Here is a 15,445-nt window from a genome sequence, read left to right on the forward strand (position 1 = left end):
AGACTGCCCACCATCAGCCCTGCAGGCCTCCCTGTGCTATCTTTGGGACTCTAATTACTCACAAAGAGCTATCAGTTATGGGCACTACTTGATGTCCCATGTCTTTTCCAGAAAGCACATAAAGAGGCTCTGGGCAGGAGATAAACACTTTCTGCCTTTGAGGTTCCGTAACCCGGCCTCGTCGGAGAGCGTGGTGAGTCTGCCGAGTCTCTTTCTGATCTAGACTAAGCCCTATGCTAAAACCTGAGGGTGAGCATGACACCTGCCTCGCTGGGTTTGTGGGTGAACTTGCAATGAGAAAGGGATGCTAGGCACATGTGGCAGAGGTTATGAAGTTTTCCTCGTGCTCTGAGACCGCTTTTTCCTTTTAAACCTCAGGTAGCCATTGCAAGGTACTCTGGCTGGCAAATAGCCTATATTCTATGGGGTAAGTGCCATTAGGTGACCCATTCAATTCATCACACATCCTCTCATCACCTGGGGAGTCCTGGCTGTGAGTGGGGAGGAAAGAGGTGGTCAGAAGCAGCCCTAGCCTCTGTCCTTGAAGGGCTGTCAGGACAGAAGGCGAAACTTAGTCTCAAGGTCCTCCTCACCACCGTCCTGAACCCAGGCAGTGTGTATGCTAAGGGTTGTAGTGACCCAGAGGAGACTGTGACTATCCAGCCCCAGGGCAGGTTTCAGATGCCTTTTAGGGGAGTTAACACTCGAACTGCACCTGACAGGTGGAGTAGGAAGTGAACGGGAAGGAAGGTGAGGCCTTTCCAGGCAGAAGAAACAGATAAGCAAGCGTGCCAGGGTGTCTGGTGGGAGGAGGCTAGAGGGTGGCCTGCAGGGAGGGGTATGGGGGTGGCTCACGAAGAACCTTGAGTTACCAGCAGCTCTCCTTCGCTCCCAGGCTACTTCATCATTCACGTGGTGCAGAGCCTGTGTGGCATGGCAATCATGTACGGCCTGGTGCTGCCCATCGTCCACAAACAGGGCCTGGAGATGCTGCGAGGGCTGGGCATCGGGATGTAAGTGCTGGGCGGGTGTCCTGTCATTGCCATGTTCTGAGAGCTGGGGTGCAGTTCGAGCTGCTATGTGAACACATACATGATCTTGGCCCTGACCTAAAGATGGGCCGTCATAGCAATTCACAGGGAGGGAAAACAGCGTTCACAAAAGGCTGCGTCTTACACCATTCCGTTACGCCCTCACAACCATGTGTATATGTGTGGGATACATGTATGTCCATTTTCCAGCTGGGAAAATTGAGGTTTAGGAAGGTAAAATGGGAGGCAAGGCAGTATGATGGAAGGAGGCAGGGGATCCTGGTAAAGCTTTTGGATCTGCTGTGTGACCTGGGGTAAGTTACTCCACTTCTCTGGGCCTCAGTTTACATATTGGGAAGACAAAGTGAATGTTGGCTTCATTGAACATTTAGTATGTACCTTTTCTCATAACAGCCTATGAATTTGGTGCTTGTGTTACCTTCCCTTTTGCACACCAGGGAACAGAGGCACAGAGAGACTAAGCATTTCCTCCAAGCAGGGGCAAGACTCAGGATTCAGAGCTGGGCAGTCTGAAACCAATGCCTCCTTTTAGCCACTATCTCTCATTGCCACTCAGGGGATGTCAACATGGCATGCAGTGCTCTCTGGGGACCCTTCCTGCTCTAGGCTTCTTGATTCCATACTTGCCTCAAGCCACCTGTGAGTTGGGGGCAGAGCCTGTCCTGTCCACTCTCTTGTGGTCTTCTCAGGAACTTCCCAAAACCCCATTCCATTCTTTAGTCCCCAACCTGTTAAACTGCTCACCCAGTTGCCACCCCTGGAGAAAGGGACATCAGTGAAATCTTGGAGTAATGGTCTGTGATCTGGAGCCGCAAGACCTGACGTGTGGTCTTGGGAAAGTCACCTCCCCTTTGTGAGCCTCGTTTTTCTCCTCTGCACAGTGAGCAGGGGAATCCTTTGTAAGCATAAAGCATGGAGCTCACATTACCATTGTTCCGCTGGGTGGTCAGCCTCTCTCCTCTCTCTCACTGGGCATCAGAGAAGGGCCTGGCAGAGGGGAAAAGGCCACCTCAGGAGGGCTCCACCCTGTGTTTCAGCCTCACCATATCCATTGTTGTGGGTCTCATGATCCTGCAGATGTGGATCGCCACCAGCTTCTTCCTACAGCCAAAGCTGGGCACAGCTGACAAGCAGAAGCCCCTGGCTCTCAACAACAGGTGATGGTGAAGGAGGGAATGAGGGAATTGTAGGCCTTTGCCTTTGGCTGTCTCTGAGTCCCTCCCTGTCGCCCATGGCAGGTTCCTGGGCAGGCCCCACACTCTCTGCGAGGGCCAGGTACAGTGGGTCAGTGGTGGGCTCTGGAGCTAGACTGCCAGGGTCTACATCCTGGCTCTACACCTTAGGAGCCATGTGATGTGGAAGCTTACTATGAACCTCAGTTTCCCCATTTACAAATAATTGTGTATATCTCAAAGAGGCATCGTGAGGATGAAATGTGTTAAAATATGAACTTAGTAGTGCTCGGCACATGGAAATCCTTTCTAATTCGTTCATTCAAAGCCATCCATTCATTGGGGGAACAACATGGGCATGAGGGTAAAGAGATCATCCCAACACAATCTGCCTGTGAGAAGCTCGGTCCACTGGAACAGACAGCAGGCACATAAACAACAAGGACAGAGGATGCCAGGGAGTGCAAAGAAATACAAGAGAAACCGGAGGAGAGGCAGGAGTGGTTAATGCCACTGCAGATGGGACTCTGGAGATGAGGTCAGCAGGACAGTAGGATTTCTACAGGCAGAGAAGAGGAGAGGGTATGGCCAGCAGCCAACACCACAAGGACAAAGGCAGGAAGCCACAAAAGGGCAGGATATGTTAGGAGAAGAATGAGAATCCTAAATGGTTGTCATGCAATGGCCTTAATGAGTGACAGGAAGGGGACACAAAGAAACAAGACCAGAAGACCTCTGGGGGCAGTGAGGGGGCTGAAACTCAGGATGCGAAGTTTGGGCTTTATTCTAGAGGCAACAGGAAACCACATGATCAGGTGGTCATTTGGGAAATTTCCTTTGGAAGATGTTGGAACAGCTGCGGCTGGGAATAGGTCCCTGGTGCAACAGACATGGAGAAGCCCCACTTCTGCCATAATCACTGACCCAGCTGCAGCCCCACACAATTTCTTATCATGTAGGAAGCCTCAGACCCCAAGGATTGCATGAAACAATGGCTGTCCCTACTGCCATTCATCCTTCACTGAGCTTAGCAGCCCCCACACTACCTGAGCCATTCCTCACACCAGTGCTGTGAGGTGAGGGCAGTCAGCTCCCGTTGATGGCATGAGGTCACAAAGCTTTGAGCCTGGAGCTGCAGGATCTGACCCTGGGTCTGGGGGACTCCAGAGTCCCTCAGCCCAGCAACCTTGCTGTATTGAAAGGTGGTGCCTTGGGCCGGCTTCTGTTTGTAGGAAAGCATTCCACAACTTCAACTACTTCCTGTTCTTCTACAATGTGCTGCTGGGCCTGGGTGCCTGCCTCTCCAGGCTGCTCATCAGTTGCCTCCTGGGCACGTGGCTGATTGCCCGCATTGACAGGACCATCATGCCGAGTGGCTATGAGGGGGCAGACATGGGTAAGTGATCAGCACCCATCTGGCCACATCCTCTGGAGAGGGCTGGTCTTTCACCTTTGTGGCAATTGCCTGGGAAGACAAGTATCTTAAGCCCGGAGTTCATGCCTTTTATTTATGCTCAGAGTTTATCTTCCAGCGGAAGCTTTAAGGCTGAGTAATAAAGACACATGCAGCCTGCTGGTCAAAAGGGAGTTCAAGGCTATTAAATTCCTGCCCATTTGGCAGACCTTTGAGGTATAAAGGAAGAGGAGTCAAAGGTAGTCACATTCTATCTGAACACTTAGAAGTTAATTTATGAATGCACAGCTCTGAAAATTTTTAGAAAGAACACATCTCAGAATTATTAGTGTTGTTAGTTGGAAACAGTGCAGAAGATGCTCTGTTCAGTTGAAATGCTCCAAATTCAAAGCCATTTCTGAGGAAGCAAAAGTAGTTTTTGTTCTATTCTGAGCCCACAGTCATTCATTCACTCATCTATTCAATAAATGTACTGATGCTTGCTTGGAATTAGCCACAACAGCTCCTAACCCTTTGAGCTTTGAGCTCCCCATAAAATGGGCAGATTAGAATATGATTTGTAAGAGTACTGCAGATCTTTATAACTCATTTTCTAGATTCTCAGAAAAGACTCAGACACCATTGGAGAGCAAACTGGCTCTACAGTTATATCATGAAAAGCACAAATCGGGCCATGTCAGGAGGTACTGCCTGGCCTGACCTACCTCTGGATTTCAGGGTTCAGTGCATGGATCGGCATGCTCTACGTGGACCATTATCACACCAACCCTGTGCTTGTCAGCTTTTGCCACATTCTGATCACAGATCACAGGGAGAGGAAGCTGCAGCAGACCACCAAATACTGGTGCCTAAATCAATCGGCAGGTAACGGCTTCTGTTTAGACCTACGCTGGATTCAGACAACAGGAAATAAATATCCTCAGACTCCCTGGGATCCCTGAGGTACCCCACAGTCCGCTGTTCCTGCTCCTTTTCTCCATATTTTAGGCCCTGGATCTCTTGGAACTAGGAAGCCCAGGAGGCTTAGCTCCCAGTCAACTTGACTATGGGAACCACTCAGGCCTTGTGTCCTTGTCTTGTTAACTGGCCTCCTGCCTTGTTCCTGGAAGTGAACTCTAGTTCTGCTAGTGGAGTTCTCCATTTGTTTGAGTCTCCAACCCATATCCCAGGCTACATGGCAGATGCCCTCCAAGATGACGCTACATTTTGATGATTCTTCCTTGTTGCTTACCACAAGATCTCTGAGGCTCTCTGCCCCTCTAGGGCTCAGACTCTCTAGGGCTCAGATTAATAATGTTCATTGCTATTTCCAGCACCGTAGATACTCAATTCTGAGGGACAACTTACATTCCTCCAACCTCCCTCATGTCCCCAGGAGTCCCAGTCTAGCTCCTTCTACCACATCTTACACATTCCAGGCAGCTCTTTCAAATGCTTTGGAGAGGGAGTTCACCTCCCTGCGACCCCTCTTTTCTTCAGTTTGTCTGCTCTGATTCTATCATAGGTCCCCGTGTCTCAGCTAGGTCCAGAACAAGATGGCTCCTATTGCAGACCCTAATCAACAACCCAAGACTCGTCATGCTCAGAAAATCAAAATTAGGGCACAGTTCCCAGGAGTCCCAAATTCTGATGACATGTTCGGACAGCTGATGCTGGCCCCCATCATCTGCTCCAGGGCCGGGCTAGCACATCTGCCACCAAGAGAGGCTCAGTCTAACCGGCAGCTGTCTCCTGCAACGAAATGGGATGGCACAGGCACCATCCATGCAGATGGTAGACAACATTGGCTACTCATGGGATGGCCACCTGGACTGAGGGATGAAGCCTCAGGACTATTTCACTCCCTTGGCAAAAAAAAGATTAAAAAACTAAAGAAAAGTCTGTTGAACAAACTTTGCCCATTAATGACTTGCACTATCCATTGTGGGTAGGCAGCCTTGAAGAGTTACCTGGTAAAAAGCACTTAGTTTACCTACAAGGCAGAATTTTATGTCACTGGAGAAGATAGTCAAATATGTACATCAGGAGAGTTTAACCATCAGATCCCATTTTTGTCTGGAACAGAACGTGGATTTCAATCCGACAGCATCCTCATTGCTTCCGTCTTGCCAGGCTTTATCACAGATGGGAAAGAAGGAACTCCATGATCCTGGCCCCCAATTTTGTTGGACCTTTGCAGGCGCACAACAGGCTTTCTCTCCCATCACCACTGGTATGGGAGGGGAATGGATCAGAGCTAACTTGGGCCTTAGTCACACAGCAGATGCACAGATTCTCTCTGAGAAGGGTGAGATTACTTGGAAAAGCCACGTGTCTGAAGATACAAAGACAGCGTGGGCAGGTATTCTAGTAGGGGATCACAAGAGTAAAGTTGTATGAGCTAGAAAGCCTCAAGCATGTTTGAGGAGGGTGAGCCATGTGACATGTCAGGTTACAGAGCTCTAGGGACTGGCCAAGACCATCCCAAGGCAGGCCAAATGTCATGCCAGGAGGCGTGGACATTTGTCCTGTGCTGCTTAGGAGGCTGAAGTGGGAGGATTGCTTGAGTCCAAGAGTTTGAGGTTACAGTGTAAGCTATGTGAGCTATGACTGTGCCACTGCATTCTAGCCTGGGTAACAGAGTGAGACCCTGTCTCAAAAAAAAAAAAAAAAAAAAAGTATAAAACTTAGAAACATAATGAGATAAGCCCAAAAGAGTCCATTCTGTATGGTTCCATTTAAATAAAAGTTTTAAAGAAGCAAAACTAATTCAGAAGTTAGAATATTTGTTCTCCTGGCGGGGGAGAGGGCAATGACTTGCGATGGGTACACAAAAGGGGCTTCTAGAGAGTTAGTAATGTTCTAGTTTTTATGGGTACTGGGTACCGGGCACGTTCCTTTCAGATAATTCATTTAGCTATATAAGTGATTTTCATATCTTTAGATATGTTTGCTATGCTTCAATATGTACATCCAATCAGTTGGTTAAATAACGTTTTTTTCTGGTTAGTCACAGGTCAGATGGTTCAAGACTCGAATGACAGGGTCTAGATTCATATCCTAGATCTTCCTATCTTGGAGATCTTGGCCAAGTTACTGACTCTGAACTTCAGTTTCTTAATCTGTAAAATGGGTAAATTAAGGTACCTCTCTTATGGTTATTGCAGGTATTAAATCTTCTCTTTAAATATTTTCTCTTATCATGGTCCTCGTTTTCTTTTTCCAGCTAAAATGAATCTAATAATTGTTATAGTACTTCCCCTTATTAATAAAACCAGGACCAAAGAATGAGAATGGAAGAGTTTTATACTCACCATTTCTTAATTTCTGATTCTAGTCTGGACAGAACAATCACTGATTCTAGAAAATTGGCATAGGGAGCATTTAGTAGCAATTTTAACATATCACTGCCAAAGGGAGGGATTCTCTGAAAAGGCGCTGGTGTCTCACATATATGGGAAACCCTAGGCCATGTCTAGTGCCAACCACAAGCATTTTCATCTCTGGCCAGGCAAGCCTTGATCCTGAATTCTGAGCTCTGAACCTCTTTTAAACTGAGAAAGAGGTGGTCTCTTCCAGAGTCTTTCAGCTTCTTACTTACAGACAAACACTACCGTGTGCTGTCTCCTAGCAGAGATTGGTTTTAACCAAGGCAAATAAGATGGGATGGACTTTGTGGACCATGAAGGCTCAATGCTACATCTCATATATCCTACCGCCTTTCAGAATATTTAATTGTGCCGCTCCTGGCAGCCCTGGAGTTGGAGTCCTTGTAGAGAGGAGAAACTGGCATTGAAGGAAGTAGCTGAGTTTCGCTACTCTGTATGGGGCGTTCCCATTGCTAAGAGCAACCTCCCTTCCCTGGAAAGAAAAGCGTGGGCGGGGCCAGCATAGTCCCGCCCCTCCGCGTTGCTTTGGAGACCATGGGCGTCCAGCTGCAGTTGCTGGATCGGCCCTGGCTGCCTTGAGAGGTGCTTTCTGCAGGTGGGGACGCGGCCAAGCCAGGCGCAAGACCTCCCTCCAATCTGCCGGGCTCAGGGGGACGTCCAAGGGCTGCTTAGTCTAGTTGAGGAGCTGAGGAGGAGGACGGGAGGGGCTGGCTGAGTCTTCTCAGCACACAGTAGGCGCCTAATTAGCGTGAATCAGGCCACTCTCCCTCCACTTCGCCCTCCCAGTGTCCCGTGGAGGGTGGGTTAGGGTCCCGGATGCAAGTGCAGCGCTGCGCTGGGGTTCCAGGCCTAACTGACACCTTGAGCGCTGTTGACTTTACCCGGAAGAGCATGGCAGAGTGAGGCACAAACAATAATCCTGTGTTATTCACGTTCCCAAAGTCCCTTCGGATTTGCGCCCTGCACGGCGGGGAGAACGGGACTCCTCCTCGAGTTCGGGGCTCATCTAAGGTTAGTTTCATTGTTTCGTTGAAAGTTAAAACCCTGAGTCACCTGCCCCACCCCCTAAACCCCCAGCAGAGGGTCCCTCCCCGGGAGTCCCGCCCTGGGGTGCCCCCTCGAGGCCAGACGTCGTCCCGCCTGGACCTGAACCTGAGCTTGGGTCAGGTGGTTTCCCAGCCTCAGAAGTTGAAGTTGAGACGCCAGGACGCGTTTCCTGGACGACGGCTTCCCAGCAAGGACATCCAGCCAGCAGCCAAGATGTCGTCAGTGGGGAAGGTGACCCAGGTTCCCAGTGGGAAGGCCTACCAGCAGATCTTCCAGGCAGAGGTACGGCCTGCCCTCTGTCCCCCTGTCTCCATCCCCCTTCCCTTGCTTTCTCCAAAACCTCCCTCCCTCCAAGGACTTCCCTACTGGAAACTGAAAAAACAAGGGCTTTGAGATTACTTTGATTTTAAAAATAATTCTTACTGGTTCTTAAATTGTACCAATACAAAATTAGAATGTCGTTTCTTGAAAATTAGAAAACCTAAATTACAATTTTAAATGTAAATTACTCAGAAATAGCCTGGATGGAACCACTGGGTGACCTCTGTCTTTTTCCCATGCATAAAAGCATGTCTAATTTTTGTATGTAAAAAATAGGGTTTATTCTGTATCAGTATTTTGAAATCTGCTTTTTCTCCGTAACGGTATCTCACAGATCCTTTTCCATGCCTGTGGGCACCCATGTATTTCACCATGCTGAGTGGCTGCCTGCTGGTTGATCTAGGACTCCCATAACTGTATTAAAGTAAAGCCCTCTTGTCAACAGTACAGGTTGTTAAAACTGTCTTGTCCTCTCTAAAGCACTGTATAGACAAAACAAGATCTTAAAAGAAACACACAGACCTGAATCCTTCCTTTGAAGTTCTGTATTGCTTATTTAAAAGGGATTTGCATTCCTAATTTGAGCCTTAAATAATTCTCTGTAGAACATCTGCAAATTATAAAAGTATAAAGAAACCAAAAAATAATTACATCACTCACATGATCCTGCTGTCTGTAAGGCCATTCTTAACTCTTGGAATATTTCATTCAGGGCCTTTTTCTATGCATTTTAAATTTTGAGATCATACTGTATAATTTTGGTTATAATTTTTAATGTATGCTTTTAAGTGCTATGTTTAACCATATATCCTAAGCATTTCCTCAGGTCATAAAAAAGTCTTTGTGTAGCCCATCTTTAATAAATGCCTAACGTTCCATCAAAGGGACATGCTATGTTTACTCAGCCAATCCCTACTACTAGTCAGTTCTGTTTTTCCAATTTCTTGTGATTATAAAAAAGGCTGAGATGTTCATCTCAATCTTTGTTTAAGTATCTTAAAAACAGGCCTTCGTTGAAGAGGCTGAGTGACTGTGACAGGGAGGAGTGCTCTCCTGTGGGGAGGGCCCTGGGGTTGAAGGCCTTCCTGAAAAGTGCCATCCCCTGGAGGGGAAGCTCCCTCCAGATGTCTTTCTAGACAGCCACCATCAGCCTGAGAGTTCTGGGAGTCAGCAGCTCTGACCTCTTCCCCATCCCTGGCCTTCTGGATTCAGGTGCAGCTGGTCCACTCCCTGGCAGCCACCAGGAAGCGGGCTGCAGAGCATGCTGTGACCCTGAAGAGTGGCAGGACGCCCATGATGAGGAAGGTGGAGGCTCTTGAAGGGGAGGTGATGTCTCCTCGACAGCAGAGGTGGATGCATGGCCTCCCCAACGACTGGATTATGGAAAACCCTGTTCTCTACAGGTAGGTTCTGCTGTGCATGCCTTGCCCTCATGCATTAGAGTACCCTGAGCCTTCAAAAACTCAAAAAGAGCTGGCACAAGATGAGTAGCCTGTAGGAAGAAAGTGTCTAGTACCACCCCTAAAGGAGGGAGGTTAATATCTACTTTGCAGGATGGTTTGCTTCTCTCGCCCCCACTCCCACAATCATTATTGATTAAGTGCCTAGGGCCAGGCACTGGGTATGGGGATCCCGCCCCTAAGAAACTTGAGACCTCAAAAGTAAATAAATAAGCACATCCCCCCAATGGCAGAAAGGCTCTGACCAAGGGGACAGGGGTCAGAACTGTATGGGACTGTTCTCAACAGTATTCTCTGAGGAAGGACCTCAGCTGAAACCAGAGGGTGCAGTATGGGGACAAGGCTCTGAGAAAGGTGGTCTTGGTTCACTCCAGAAGGCTGAAGGTGAGGGACCCTGAGAGAGGGCAGATGAGGCTGGGAGCAGCCTTTCAGGCCAAGGTCAGTATTTTGAATATTACCACTGTGAGTAGCTGATTTGCATTTTTGAAGTCCCTCAGGCAGCTCTGTGCAGAATGTAGGGGGTTTCAGGAAGAGGCAGAAGGCCAGGGCACAAGACACTGCAGTTGTACTTGTAACCTCGCAGGCGGCTGTGAGAGGGAAAGTAGAGGTAGGCCTTGGGTGTCTCTTGGAGGCAAAACTCATGAGACCTAGTGATGAATTGGAGGGGCGGGGAGGGCTCCTGAGTGCCCTTGGTCTCTGCCCTGAGTGCTGGGCGAACAGTGGAAATGAAGTTCCCTGAGATGAGAGCAGGTGGGGTCAGGTTTGGAGATCAGGAGTTTCTGGTGAACTTCCAAGTTCAGAAGTTCCTAAGCATGCCATTTTAGTTTGCTGAGCTCTCACTCTCAGCTATGGGGAAAAGGAAGAAACAGATCCCTTCCCAGGGTTCTTGAGAGAATAGAGCAGGAGCAGAACTTCCCTTAGGCACTTTGAGTTCTACATAAGCCATAAGCCCTTGCTGGGCCTGGGACTCTGAGACAGAAAGCAGGCCTCCTCTGCCAGTCTTGGTTGTTCCTTTCACCCTTTTTGGGGCAGGGACAGACCCATTGTTGAGTACAGTTCTCTGCCCTGACCTGGCCTTGGAATTTTCCCAGGGAAGCCACTCCCAAAGCTTCTGACCCTCAAGCCCTTAACTCCTGACAGATGGAAAAATCCACTGGCCCACTCAAGCCCAGACTTGAGGTCAGCATTCTTTAGCCCATCTCGCCCTGCCCGATGCCCCCTAGATGGGGGTCCAGGGTTACAGGCAGCCTGATGCCCCAGGTGGGAATCTAGAGGAACTATCCATTGGGGCCAACTCCCTCTAGACACTTTGCAGGGCTAAGCAGAGGCAAGACTGGGCTGAACACATGAGTGGCAGAGCCAGGGTTCCCTGTCTTCCTCAGGCATGAAAGCAAAGGGTGCAGGTACTTCAAGATTCAGTCAGCCAAGGCCAGTCTACCTATGTGCACAGACCCCTGGGAGGGCGAAGACCAGCCTGGACTAGGGAGTAAATCACTGCTGGTATTAACCAAGCTCTGAGTCCCTGGGGCAAGTGACCAAGAAGCCAGAGTTGACAGCAGGTGTCATCATCTCCATTCCTATAGAGCCGCCTTGGTCCAGGGGCATTTACAATGACAAGGCCTGAAAGACCTGTCTCTAGAAGACTGGCTTGGGCCCCATCAGCTGCAGCCCAGGCCCAGTAGCTTCCTCCCTGCCAGGTCTGCACTGAAGACTAAATGAGAAGTTGGCTGGAAAGTACTGGACATGTGGGGGGCCCAAGGAATAGCAGCGGTCACTGAGAACTGCAGGATTTCTGTGGTGCTTGCCCCATGGACTGGACATTGACAGATGCCAATTCTAAAGCTGAAGTCACATCCACCCGCTGGTCCTCCTTGTTGAAATAGTTCCTCCTGGGACCCCAGCTCTCGTCTCCCTCACGCAAATGTTATGGGCCTTGTTGTCACAAGGATTGATCTTAGAGTCTCTGCTCTGCTGCACTCTGGGGTTCCTCTAAGCCCCTTACCCCTTTCTGGAAAATGGGGTTACCCCCAGTATCTCATAGGATGGGTTGCTGAAGGAGCAAATGAAGATGCATGCCAAGAGCTAGCATGATCTGGCTTCACTGGGCTGCTCGTACCCCTCTGATCCTCAGTTTCCCCAGGTGGCAAGTGGCTTAGGCTCATCATCCACACTTGGCTTACCACCAGAGCCAGGGCAAGCTCCCTGAAGGCAGGGACCTGACCTCTCAACCTAGGCATCCACGGTGTCTGCTGGCAGGTGTTTATTGGGAGCCTGGGCACTGCCTCAGGGCTCTCTGGATTTGGGGTGTGCCTAGTCCATTGCTGCTGCCCACAGCCCCTCTAGAGAACCACCTCCTGGTGCCCTCATGTGCCAGAGCTGCCATGAATGGCATCTGGAGCTGGGACTTCACTCATCTCTGCTTGTGTCTCAGGGAAAAGGAAAGAGCCAAGAGGGAAAAAGCCCAGGAGAGTGAGAGTACCATCGCTGCCCGAGAAGTGCGGGGTCTCATGGACACTATGGGTGAGCCTCCATTCACCCCTGAGGCAAGCTCATCCTGGGCCCATCCAAGAAGAGCCCTGGGTGGAAGGTGGGGAGGTCTCCTGGCAACTCCTCTGAGGAGGGCCCTGAGGCTCCCACTGTGTTCCTCAGCCCAGCCACCCCGAGTGCATTCTCCCTGAGCATCTCACCTGAGAGTCTGCCCCTGTGCAGGGAGCTGGCAGAGGACAGGGGCTTCCTGCAGGGAGGGCAATTACTGACGAAAAACAGGTGGCTAGAGGATGGCACTGGCTTTCTCGCAGGTTCCCAGCAATATTTCTCATCTGCATTTTCTTCCTGGCTACTGCATTGTCCTAGTTTGACTTTATCCTAATATAGAAGCCTTTTTTCTTTATGATTAAAAAAGTAATAACATGCTCACTATAGAAAAACAGAGAAAAAGTAAAACCTTCCCCTTCACCTTGACACCTTTTCTCTCCAAAGAGAGTCACCAGCCCCTGCCCAACCCACCCCCATTAACCCACGTGGCATCTGGCGTCCCACGTGGATAAAGGGGACAGCAGAGTGTTCAGCGAGAGCATCGTCCTGGAAGCAAGTGCCCAGATCCCTGCTCAGCTGCTGGCCAACTTGGTTCTTCAACCCCCATGACTGAGTCACTTGTAAAATGAGGCTAGAAATGAAAGCCACCTCTTGGCCTCAGCATGAAGACTAGCTGAGTTTGAACAATACCTACTACACAGGAAGTGCTATGGAAGTGCTGGCAATTATCACTTCTATATGTATTTGCTTCCATAGAAATTTTTTAAAAGATATTCTGTGCACACTAATTTGGAGCTTTTTTCAGCTTTTAACTGTGTTATCTGAGGCCTCAGTCCCTCTAGCACTCATGGCTCACCATCATCTTTTTTCTTTTTCCTTAGGCCTCTGCCACCCTGGCCTGGCTCTGGGGTCCCCCTTCTGAGCCAGGCCTTGGTGTGCAGGGCTGTCTGCCTGTGCTGCCTTTTCCCGAGAGCTCTGAGGGCAGCCTCATCCCCTCTGTTGTTGCTCCACAGTTCCTGAGAAGATAAGCACCAGCACCCTTCAAGGGCGAGAAGAACGCAAGAGGAGGAGCTACGAAAGCGCTCTGGCCAGCTTTCAGGAGGAGATCGCGCAGGTCGGAAAGGTGAGAATCCTCCCTCTCCCTCCTCTTCCCTTCCTGTGCCATTCCGAAGGCGGGTGTGTCATTGCTCCCAGCCTCCCTTCTGCTTGCCAGCTGAGGGGACCTCAGTGGCTCACAGAGCTGTAGACAGATGGAACCCTAGGGGCCATGCCTGAGCGGCTCATTATGAGCGTTTGTGAGCACAGCTCCCCGCACTTCTTGGAAAAGCCCTACAAGTCATGTGCCATTATTACCGTATTTTGCGGTGGGGCCCAGGGAGTCTCACCCAACATGGCACATAAGGCCCGAGTCAGAGCTGCCCTCCAGGTCCAGGTCTGATACCAAAGCCTAGCCTTTGGCCTCCCTGCTCAGTCCTGCTGGTGAAGAGCAGAATGGCACATCCCTTGAGACAGCCCAGCACTGCCCCCCATTCAGCTCTCATTCCTCTCCAGAGACCTCATCTCTAGACACACTGGTATCTGCATTGTTCTCGAAACAAGACCAGCCTTTGTCCTTCCAGATTGCCCCGAGCCCTGGATTTCCATTTGTCCCCTTCTCCCTGAGTCTTCTCTGACCTTTGCTGCCCCACCCTGGATTCCTGGAGCTGGCTCTGTGCCCGAAGCACCAAGAACAGGCTCCCAGCCGTGTTTCTTCATATGTCCCAACTAGGTGCCAGGTCTGCTTTCACCCTTGAGCTCTGTGGCTTTGGTTAAGCCATCTACCTGAGCCCCAGTTTCCTCCTCTGAAGTAAACTTGCCATTCTTTCATTTGGCCATTTCTTTAATGAATATTTGTTGAGCACCAACTGTAGGCTAGGCCCGATGTCAGCAGCCAATTCAAAGAGTGAGATGAGGATCAAATGAACCAACAAGAAGGGCTCAGCGCAGAGCATGTGGCGTGGCTGAAAGCTGACTAGTGAGCCTTAACTCCTTAGGTGTAGGCAATGGTCATGATTTTTGAGATGGGACCATGCCTGGCACTTCCCCCATGACAGGGAGGGGTCCCTCCTTCCCCGGGGTGCTGATGCCATGGCCATCACCCCCCTGGCCTGTTGCAGGAAATGGAACCTCTTATCGTGGACACAGGGGGACTTTTTTTGACGAAGCTGACCGAATCTGATGAAGATATTAATCACCTCTTCCTAAAGGTGGAAAACGACACCAACCTTGAGGACTACACCATCCAAGTAGGGGTCCCTTTGTGGCTGGGCCTGCCCCACCTGGGTCCTGCTTCTTCCCTCCCTCCCACCGGCTCCTAGCCAGACCCCAACTTCTCTGCATAGGCCCTGCTGGAGCTGTGGGATAAGGTGGCCAAGATGTTCCTGCTCCAGAAGCAGGAGGTTAAGGAGCTGGATGAGGCTCTGCACTCGCTGGAGTTCTCCCGAGCCAATAAAGTGAGTTGGCTGCAGACGGGCTCCATGGTGATTTTTACTTGCCAGGTTTATTAGGCATCCTTCTGTTTCCTTTTAATTCTCCAGGAAATGAGCCACTAAGTTTGATGCCTTGTCATTTCTAGCTAAAAAGCGTGTTGAAGAAATATGCGGAAATCATAGAGAAAACTTCCTATCTCATGCGGCCCGATGTGTACAGGCTGATAAATAAAGAAGCCATGGTGAGTGGTTTTCCTGTGCAGGGATCAGCCCATGGGAGAAGGAGAAGGACCAGGAACCCGGGAAACCCAGGGCACCCCAAGCCTGGTGTCTGATGTCTCAGGAATGGTGGGCTTCTCATCTATTACATTTCTAAGGGGCTCAGGTGGGCCTCTTAGGTAGAGAAGCAGAGTCCTTGCTATTGTAAGCATTTTCAGTAGAGATCTTTCTAAAGTACATTTCATATTTCCTTGCCATCTTCAACCAGGCATACCTAATATAGTGCTATTATCTGGAGCGCTGGTGACATTACTGAGCACCTACTAGACCATGTCTTAGCTTCTGTGTGCGGTGCAATAGACGCCACACTATGGAGTCATCATCTTGGG

The 15,445-nt window shown here is 49.8% G+C and overlaps 2 protein-coding genes across 5 annotated transcripts in view; both read left to right on the forward strand.

Annotated features, from left to right (window-relative positions):
- The first annotated feature begins 157 nt into the window (after window positions 1-157).
- The window catches only part of CCDC180 (coiled-coil domain containing 180), a 72,618-nt gene continuing 57,330 nt past the window's right edge, over window positions 158-15,445 (forward strand). For 3 of the 4 annotated variants that reach the window (XM_074395068.1, XM_074395069.1, XM_074395070.1), the window contains exons 1-10: window positions 158-193; window positions 379-427; window positions 896-1,013; window positions 7,949-8,335; window positions 9,587-9,777; window positions 12,266-12,354; window positions 13,383-13,492; window positions 14,526-14,654; window positions 14,751-14,861; window positions 14,984-15,079. In XM_074395068.1, the coding sequence (XP_074251169.1) occupies window positions 423-427; window positions 896-1,013; window positions 7,949-8,335; window positions 9,587-9,777; window positions 12,266-12,354; window positions 13,383-13,492; window positions 14,526-14,654; window positions 14,751-14,861; window positions 14,984-15,079 (1,236 nt within the window). In that variant the 5' untranslated portion in view covers window positions 158-193; window positions 379-422. Of the gene's footprint in view, window positions 194-378; window positions 428-895; window positions 1,014-7,948; window positions 8,336-9,586; window positions 9,778-12,265; window positions 12,355-13,382; window positions 13,493-14,525; window positions 14,655-14,750; window positions 14,862-14,983; window positions 15,080-15,445 lie in introns of those variants that run through there. The other variant, XM_074395071.1, reaches the window with a different exon arrangement.
- On the forward strand, window positions 1,022-6,386 carry LOC104653224 (stimulated by retinoic acid gene 6 protein-like). Its single transcript, XM_010350799.3, has 4 exons — window positions 1,022-2,209; window positions 3,457-3,620; window positions 4,356-4,502; window positions 5,143-6,386. The coding sequence occupies exons 1-4, from the start codon at window positions 1,965-1,967 to the stop codon at window positions 5,286-5,288; spliced, it is 702 nt and encodes a 233-aa protein (XP_010349101.2). The 5' UTR covers window positions 1,022-1,964; the 3' UTR covers window positions 5,289-6,386.

This window comes from Saimiri boliviensis, chromosome 2, assembly GCF_048565385.1.
Source record: "Saimiri boliviensis isolate mSaiBol1 chromosome 2, mSaiBol1.pri, whole genome shotgun sequence".
NCBI lineage: Eukaryota > Metazoa > Chordata > Mammalia > Primates > Cebidae > Saimiri > Saimiri boliviensis.

Excerpts from the sequence above, each read along its gene's own strand:
- LOC104653224 (XM_010350799.3), top strand. The coding sequence starts at position 1,965 with ATGGAGCTCACATTACCATTGTTCCGCTGGGTGGTCAGCCTCTCTCCT. Across the intron at positions 3,621-4,355 it reads CTATGAGGGGGCAGACATGG|GGTTCAGTGCATGGATCGGC; the intron begins GTAAGTGATCAG and ends TCTGGATTTCAG. Across the intron at positions 4,503-5,142 it reads GTGCCTAAATCAATCGGCAG|GTCCCCGTGTCTCAGCTAGG; the intron begins GTAACGGCTTCT and ends ATTCTATCATAG.